At 35.3% G+C, this 9,734-nt stretch overlaps 1 protein-coding gene across 1 annotated transcript in view; it reads left to right on the top strand.

Moving 5' to 3' along the window:
* The first annotated feature begins 469 nt into the window (after positions 1–469).
* Positions 470–9,734, top strand: part of LOC110092510 (frataxin, mitochondrial) — a 15,355-nt gene continuing 6,090 nt past the window's right edge. Inside the window, exons 1-4 of the mRNA XM_020817090.2 lie at positions 470–1,091; positions 1,274–1,346; positions 1,470–1,517; positions 1,620–1,714. Coding sequence (XP_020672749.1) covers positions 826–1,091; positions 1,274–1,346; positions 1,470–1,517; positions 1,620–1,714 — 482 coding nt within the window. The 5' untranslated portion in view covers positions 470–825. The remainder of the gene's footprint in view (positions 1,092–1,273; positions 1,347–1,469; positions 1,518–1,619; positions 1,715–9,734) is intronic.

Here is a 9,734-nt window from a genome sequence, read left to right as displayed (position 1 = left end):
AGTGTTAAATCCTGTAGAATCATTTGACAAAGTAATACAAGATTTTAAGCTATTAATTCATTAAAAAAATTAATTTAATTTGTGTTTTAATTTTTTTTTTATTTTAAGTACAAATTGCTTATTAATTATAACTTTAATTACTAGCAATAAATTAAATTATAAAAATAATATAATTAATAAATAATTTAATTATAAAATAACTTATTAATTTTAATTTTGATTATATTATTATTTATGAGTTAATTATAAATTATAAATTTTAATTTTCATCATTAACTAATCATTATAAATTTATAATTAGAATTTAGGTTATTTATTATTATTATTTGTGGGAAAATATTATCAATTAATCTAAATAAATTTTTATTAATTAATTACATTACATTCTTAATAAATATTAAATTAACCTAATTAAACTAAATTAATTTATTCCTATATTATGTGGCAATACCTGTTCATCAATGCCTTCTTATAGCCGCAGGTTATCTTTTCCCTTCTCCGGCTGTTCGTTGCTCGCCTCCTTCGACGACGCTCATCCCTGTCGGATCCGAAGTCAGTCCTTGCTGTTCTTCTTTAGGATCGGAAGTAACAACGGGAGCTTCGCAATTAGCCATATTTCTTCCTTTCGCGCGCTTCTTTGGCCAAATCCGCCGAACTCCCGCATTTTGTAAATCAGGGATTTACGACAAAAAAGAGGGAAACGGAGGATTTAACTGGCTGTGAGATTTAACAGTTCCCTAAATCCTGTTTGGCAGGCTCAAATCCTACATTAATCCTGTATCCAAACAGCATTTTTTTCGCCTGTTGGCATCTCTTTCAACGCCCATGGTGTCCTCGTCCTCCCCAAAGCTTTTATTTCGGCGGTTGCTAGCTGGGAGGTCTCTCCCTTCTATGGTTCCACGTTCTCTCTCCTCTACCTCGTCTTTTTTCTTCTCATCTCCAGTTCTTCCTTCTGCCACGGCTTTCTATTGCATCCGAAGAGCTGACCTCTTGTTATGTGAGTTCCCCAGCGTTTCTAGTAGGTTAGCTTTCTTCTGCTCGCATCCTTCTCAGATTGATGAGGAAGCAGGCCCGGCCGCTATTGATTACCAGTAAGACCATAGAAAGTTGAATTTTATTTCCTTCGAAAAATTCAGCTTCGCAATCTGTTTGCTTTTCTCTGTGAATTTGACTTTGCCTTTTATCTGCAGCTTTCCAATGTTTCTCTATTTGATAAGCTTTTAAATGTATGGTTAGTACTTCAACTTTTTGCTTAATTGTGAGTTCTTGACAGAATGCTCGTGTCAGAAGATGAGTTTCACAGGGTAGCGGATTCGACTTTATATAATCTGCAGGAAAAGTTTGAAGTAATTATTGTTCTCTCACCAATTTAGTCTTTGTTCATAGTTCTCGAATTCCAGATTCAATGTTGTTAGAAGTGACCAATGATTATATTCTATTAACGTTTTAACTTGTCATTTCGATGTCAGGAATATGGTGATTCAATCCAGAGTGATGGTTTTGACATTGACTTTGGGGTCAGTTAAATTGAAGCATTTGGAAATTTTTAAAGCTTGAAGGTAATGTTACTTGTAGTTGGCTAAAGTCATTGAATTGTCTTGTTCCATGTGTATTGGCAGAATCAGGTTTTGACACTGAAGCTTGGTAACTTGGGCACCTATGTGATTAACAAGCAAACACCAAATAGGCAAATTTGGTTATCTTCACCTGTGAGGTATTTGGTTTCTATTTTAGGCCTTCAATTTGAGTTGATTACTCTTTATCAGATGAATTGATTTTTAATTTATTGATGTGCTTCTTTAGACAGATGAGTTAAAGTATTTTTGTTCCATAAAAGTGTAGTACTAATTGTGATTTTGAAATTGCTCAATTGATTTTCATAATTATGCTGTGGTTGAAACTAACTGGACAAAATAATGAGCAACGGAATAAACTTTGCATTGTGATATAGATGGTTAATAGAAAATCAACTAATTCAAAATTTCAAATCATGTCTTTTGCTACCATGCGAGGGCTGCATTAGCAGTGAATTGGCCTATAAAATTTATATAGCAAACTCGAGTTGCTGCAACTGTTTGACTACCATATTTCACATTTAGAAGGATTGAAAGCAATGCTATATGTTTTGATATTTGTTTGGTTTATCAGTGTTGCGTATACAAAAGCGTTTATATCATTAATACTGAAACACATCAAACTTGCAAACATTGAAATTTTAATCCCTCAAATAACATGAACATACCAAGTATTCCAATGGAGATATCTTCTATGCAACTGACTTCTATCATTGTACATTGAATATTGCTTGTATTTTCTTTGCTTCCAAGCTTCGCTAACTAACAATGAGAGAGAGGGGAGTGGTAAGAGAGGTTGGATAATGTCAAAAGAGAGGGAGAGCTAGGTCGGATGACCTATTAATGCATATCTATATAATATAATAATATATAAGTAAATAAAAAAAGGACAATGCAAAATTCAACCAAGAAGAGTTACCCCATGCTAAGCCTAGGAATAAGTTCCTGCTTCACTATGATGCACCGCCGCACCTACTTATGAAGGTATGCTGTGTCGTACACGGACATGCGCCTGTCACAACTAGGACACATGTCAAACACGGCTGAAATGTGTCCGATTAAAATAATATTTAAATTTAAACAAACACGCATGTCCTAATATTTTCAATGATATTTAATTAAAAAAAATTAAAGTCTTTAAATAAAATAAAATGAACCGAACTGCATACATCTAGGTTATCCCGCATCCTTTTGTATTCAAAGTCATTTCCACGAGCAGGCGAGAGTTTTGTGTCGTCTTCTTTGTTTACGCGAGCAAGCGAGGCCGGAGTAGCTTAATATGCGAGTAGGCGAGGCCGATAAAGCATAATACGCAGGCAAGAGAGGCCTAAGGAGCTTGCGTCTTTGTCGTCTTGTTTATTTTCCAAAGGCATGCAAAGCTGAATGTGCAATTAAATGTTGGTGTTCATTGTCTTATTCATTTTCACATGCATACGAGGACGCACGAGCGTCGTACGCTTGATTGAAGCTTTATCGGTAGTTATTTTCATCATTTCCACATGCAACTAGGGCATCTGACTCGTTCAATTATGTCTGCATTGTCAAAAGTAAGTTTGTGATTGTTCGACTCGTTTGACTAGGGCATCTAAGTCGTTTGTCTGCATTGATGCTCCGTAAGTTGGCTTAGAAGATATAGGATGTTCTTTATTTATCTTTTCAATTTCACTCTTCTTTATTATTTTGGTGATTGTTCTTAATTTAATCAAGTGAATGATGACTAAAATCCTCAACCTTCAACAACTGATGATCTAAGCTAGGAATGGCATATGATCCCAAATGCTAGAAGCTCTTTTGAGTTCTAGGATTAAGGTTTACAAAACCATTCAATTTGTTGAAGTTCTTTATTATTATTATTTTTTAATTAATACTATATTATTCATCAATATATTTACCCTGGTGTATGCTTTTTGTTGATGCTATTCTTCTTGTTGATAAGACTATAGAGGCAATTGAATGTAAACTTGAATTATGGAGGTTAACCTTAGAGCAGAGCCCTGCATTAGGTACCCATACCCATACCCACCCATGTACCCACCCATACCCAATGGGTATGGGTGGGTATGGGTACGCCCATGGCCTTGTGGGTGGGTATGGGTGGGTACTAAACATCGAGGAATAAATCGATTTACATTGCTATTCATTGTATATCTTACTTATACTATTACAATCATCACTAAGTATTGTTTAGCACTTAACCATGCTACGAGTATGATAAATTTTGATATGCAACTTGAAAGTTTGCCATCATAGCAAATGACAATAAGCCTCAAGGCCAATCAGTCCGTGGCAGACTGTGTTCAAAAAACATGGAAAGTGGGTGGGTATAGGTGGGTACGAAATCCAGAAAGTTAACATGGGTGGGTGTGGGTGGGCGAAGCCCGTCCGAGTAAAACATGAGTACCCAATGGGTACCCAATTAGGACCTTATGTAGGGCTTTGCCTTAGAGTCTAAAGGATTTTGTTTGAGTAGATCTAAAACTGAATATATGGAGTGTAATTTTAGTAATAATACTTATAGTGGAGGGATTGTGACTTTAGTTGATCAAGTCATTAATAAGAGTACACGTTTTAAATATCTTGGGTCTATTGTTCAGAGTGATGGTGAAATAGATGGAGATATTATTAGTAGAATTCAAGTTTGATGGTTGAAGTGGAGGAATGCATCGGGCTTGTTGTGTGATAGAAAAGTAACACTCAAACTTAAGAGAAAATTCTATAAGATGGTGGTTAGAACTGCAATGCTTAATGGTGCAGAATGTTGGCCATTAAAAGAGAAGCATACTATTAAGTTAAGTATTGCAGAGATGAGGATGCTCAGGTGGATGAGTGTCTTTACTCTTAGAGACAGGATACAAAATGAGCTTATACGTGAAAAGGTTGGAGTAGCTCCAGCGGCATATATGATTAGAGAGAGTCGCCTTAGATGGTTTGGTCACATAAAATGGCGGCCTTCCGATGACCTGGTTAGGAGAGTAGATGTATTAAATTTAGTATATGTTAAGAAAGGTAGAGGTAGACCTAAAAAGACTTGGTGAGAAAATATTAGAATGACCTTTGTTTATTAGATCTAAATGAGAATTTGACTCTTAACCGAATATAATGGAGAAAAAAGATTCATGTAGGCGACCACACGTAGTGAGATAAAGGCTTGATATTGTTGTTGTAATAATATATTATTCATTGTTGATTATTTATCCCAAACTTCACCACTGATATTTATACATAATAGAATATGAGTTTTGCATGCCTATGATAGCAAACCATTAAAAACTTCATCTTGTATTTTAGTTAGTTTTGTCATCATATTGCATGCAGAAGTCTCTAGGATTTTTGCATAGCTAGTATAAGATCTCCACAAATCCTACTACATCAAGTTCAGTATTACGAACATAACTTGCATTTTATGGTCTCTCAACATGAAAATCCATATCAAGTTTATTTGATTGATGGACAATGTAATGATAGCTTGCTTGTCCTCCGTATGCACACGGTAAGTTTATACTCGAGCCAAACTTGATGATGTTAGGATAGACAAGTAATTATGATATTGATTTATTATTGATTGTCGTTTCTAATATGATTTTATATTAATTTCTATAGACTATTTAAAAAATTATAATGTCGTGTCCGCGCCGTACTCTTGTCCTATATTATTAATGATAGCCATGTCCCGTGTCGTGTCGTGTCCGTGTTTCCGTGTCTGTATCGGTGCATCATAGTTGCTTCAATTGCCTTAGCCCATGCTTGATTTGGTCTCACTTTTGGTGCTTATTTTTTGCTTAACTTGAACTTCTGTAGCCTTCTCATGCTTGATCCTATATGAAGTAAGTAGTCTTGCATCAATTCCCATGGACTTCAACGAATTCTCTTTTGGAGAATTAGAATTATTGCACTTCTCAAACAAATTAGGGTCAATATTTTATTGTTTTTCTTGGGTCTTCTAAGTATCTTTAGTTGATAGTTTGTTTTCCCATCGTAGATCAATTCCCTGTTGAATTCAAGTTGAACCTTTGGATCTTAAAACTTTTCTTCTGTTAGTTTAATGTCTAGTTCAATATTCAAAACCTTCGTAGGGTTGGGGGAAGGAACAATACGACTCAAGTTGAGTAGGACATACCAAGACAGTCAACTTGTGAAGAAATCTAGAATGTATATCATCAAAATCAACCAAACTACCGAATATAAAAGATGTAAAGTATGGAGTGACAAATACAAAAAAAATACTTGATTCTAATGAGAAATGAGAGAAATAAGTTCATAATATTAAGGGGTAAAAAGGCATAGAGTTTACACGAGAGCTTAGGCTTTAGTAAACTTAGGTTAGGTTTGGTTATATGTGAGCTGAGTTGGATTAATATGGTCGATGGGGTGATTTATTTTTTTGGGGTTTGTAGATGAAGGGTGGCTCTGGAAAATATTTTGTGAAATTATGATTTCTTGCCTTAATTTTCCTTCCAAATTTTGGAGATGTGGTATCAAGGCCAAATATTTGATTTGGTTGGATTTTATTTGATTACAAATATATCCAAAAGTGGAGGAATTCAATTGAAAGATTGATAATTGATTAGGCAAATGGATATCCACTCAAATTAATTCTCACTTAAAAAAAAATCACTGAAATTAGGCATTTGAATATTGAAGTACTGTGGATTCTTATCTCTTTACATACCTTGCAAATTTGTCTGCTCGATTTTTCCTAAGTAATTATGGATGATAAAATTGTGTCTTGTATTAATGGCAAAGTTTAGACGTTTCTTATAAATTGGCGTGACAAGCCCAATTGTGATGAAGAATGGATTACTCTAAAAAATCACAATTGTCATGCTCATACTTGATGAATATCAAATTCTCAATTCTTAGAAATTGAAAATTTTCAAGATAGTGTGATTTGATGGAAATCTAATAGTGCATTCCATTGTTTAAAATTGCACAATAAGTGATGCGCGTCAATGCAATTCCACAAAAATGTTTAGAGGTGCACGCCTTCTTTGACGACATTCCCTTCCTATCGGATAAGAAGTCACGACAATTCAATGACTTTCTTTCTTTTGGATTGGAAGTAGCGACAGGAGCTTGCTCACTACGACCGTAGCCAACTTTCTCCATGCACTTCATTGCTACTCGCTGCTCGGCTTCGCCTTTGTTACTGCTCGATTTCACCTGGTTTGCATGAGGTAGAGTTTTGTTCCGTCACTATTGTTCGACTTCACCTGCTTCACGTGCAACATTTGGAAAGTCAGTGTACTGTTCAACCCGTTTTGACCCGATCTGATCCGAGGTAATCAGTTAAACTTATACATTTAAACTCGTATGTATGTGTCTGGGAATATTCTGTGTGCATGTGAGAGTCTGTTAGTGTTTTGAAATGAGTCCTGCGAGTCTGTTTGCATGTTTGGAAAAGTATAAAATTTTCCTCTGTCGTGTCATAGCGCTAGGGTTGGGGTGCTTCAACGTTAAACTTTATGGAATTAAAAAAAATTCAGCGTGGCGTTGCTGGGGGCTGTGTTACAGCGGTGTGGGCGCCTAGGAGCGCGTGGAGGGCATCACGACGCTAGGCTGAATTTTAATAATAAAAATATCTAAATCCTTTATTCACTTAATTCATTTTCTCCTAAGAGTTGCCAGCTAGAGAGAGGGATTTCTAGTGAGAGAAAGTCTTTCAATTTGTTTTTAGTTGACGGCCTTGTTCTGAGAGTTGCTCAGATAGACAGGTGACATTTTGCGTATTTCAATTTTAAAAAATATAAAAATTTATAGAATTTTTCAATTTACTTTATAATACCGTCAGTTTAAAATTGGGATAATTTGTAATCTCCAAAATTTTTACTATGTAACTTTTGATATGTTATAGGGACAAAAATTCTATATATTTAGCTTTTTTTGAAAATTTTACACCTGAGATTTTAAAATTATGCTATTTTAATTGATTAGAAAATAATAGTCTCTGAAAAATAATATTGTAGTACAATTAAATTCTTTAAATAATATTATATGCAATCTCTGATATTTTGGTTATATTATGAAACAATACAATTCTTAATAATAATGTATTTTTTATGGGATCAAAAAGAGAAGAAACATACAAAGGGGTGGAAACTTGTGGAGAGAAGAAATAGATAGAAGCCTTAAAGGAAGAAATAGGTAGAAGGAGAAGCTCTCAAGCTTAGAAAGAAACCCTCAGATTTTTAGAGACAAATATCAAGCTTCAAGAAACTTCCAACAGCAAAAAACATCGCCTATAAATAGGGAAAAGGAGCCCAAAAGACACCCAAAGAAGCCGCCCTATTCAACCAACAAGAACAGGGGAAAACCCAAGAGAAAAGACACGGCAACAACACAAACCAAACAGCCAGGATTGGAACAACCAGGAGCCGAACATACACCAAGAAAGGAGCTCGACAACACATGAACCCAACAATCAATGCCAAAAAGATAGCCCCCAATCAGCCCCAATCCTCCAAACACCAAACAAGCAAAGAACTATGGGCCAAGCCCATTTAGATGAAATTCAGCCCACAAATAATTACTCAAGGAAGCTTGCAAACCAAAGGTGGACATAACCCAAGAGCACTCTACCTTTACATGATCATTGATTGCATTCCATCATTGGGGATAAAATAAAACATAACATTCACATTACAATTGAGTTCAAAATAAAATAAAATGAATATGAAATGAAGTTTATTGCATGCATCAATTCTTCCCCGGTGGAGAATCTCATCTCCTGATGAGAACGCTTCACTAATATGTTGATGGATATCAGGATGATGAAGCTGCAACTCCTCATCTTCATCAGTCAGTCAGGGGGGCGTCCATTCCATCCAACCAAGAGTTATTGGTGCACTGCATGTCTTGCTTGGGTTGCACATATATCCACAGTATCATTAGGAACAGTAAGGGGCAAAGTCTCACACAACAGTTTGCTTTTAGCAGCACCTGTTAATTTCTTTTCAACAGTTAAAGGATTTTTCTCAAAATAAGTTTTTTCATGATATGTGATTGAACCAACTCTTTCAAAAAGCTCAACTTCTTTTGATAAAATACTGCTAACTAAATTATACTTGTTAAGGAAAATAATGGATGATAAACCTTTACTTGACGCAGCTAGATTCATCAATTCAAGTTGTTCATCCTCTATAAGATGCATGTTTCTTTTCAATTGCAGTTCTTTTGGCTGCCTCACCTTCTCTTCTTCCATGTTTATTTTATTCAACGGTATTTTGCAATAGACAGATTGATCAACATACTGTAATGTCGCTTCATCAGATCGACTTTCACGAATAACAACTTCTCCATTATGCCTTTCATGGTCTTGCATCTCTTTGTTAGTCGATGTCTGCACTTTACTCATTCTTTTAATACATGTTCCTCACACGTTACCAAACTATCCACAACTTTAACTTTGTCTACTGTTGGAGTCTCAAATTTATCTACAATATTTTTGACTGAATAAATGGTAAACTGAGCATCTTGAAGGGCATAACTTGGCTACATTTCTTCTTCTTTTTTTTTTTAGGATGTTGCTTTGCAGGTGGACAACACGACAACTTATTGGATCCCGCATTTTGTTTCAAAATAGGTTTGCCTTTTGGACTTAGTGCAGCCAGGGTATTAGTCACTGATTCCATTTGTTGTTGTAGGTTAACCATTTGTTGCATAAACATATGTTGCCATTCAGCTTGTAATGATCCATATTTTATAAAAAATAATGGAAGACTAGAACGCAACCATGGGCTCTGATTCCAAATTGATGGGATCAAAACAAGACTTAAAACCAAAGGATAACACTTAGGAGAAATGGGACACAACTCAATCCAAAAAACAAGTGAACAACCTCCGATAAAACAAACTTGATGCAAGATAACTATAGGAAACTTAGCAAAATAAACTAATATAAAATAAAATACCTCTCAGAACTACCAACAAGTGATCACTTCACATGTAACGATAAAATAGGAAATTAGAGTGCTCTTAGGGACATGCAAACCAGTGGACCACCACAGCAATCCCGATCCAACAACCGATGAAACTCCTCCAGCAAATACCAACAAACCGTCCAATAACAACACTTCTTACACCTTTTGTAGAGAAGAAAGATACAATGTGGTAGAAACTTGTGGAGAGAAGAAATAGATAGAAGTCTTGGAGGAAGAAATAGGT

This window comes from Dendrobium catenatum, unplaced genomic scaffold (assembly GCF_001605985.2).
Source record: "Dendrobium catenatum unplaced genomic scaffold, ASM160598v2 fragScaff_scaffold_9, whole genome shotgun sequence".
NCBI lineage: Eukaryota > Viridiplantae > Streptophyta > Magnoliopsida > Asparagales > Orchidaceae > Dendrobium > Dendrobium catenatum.
This window is presented reverse-complemented; position numbering and strand designations above follow the sequence as displayed.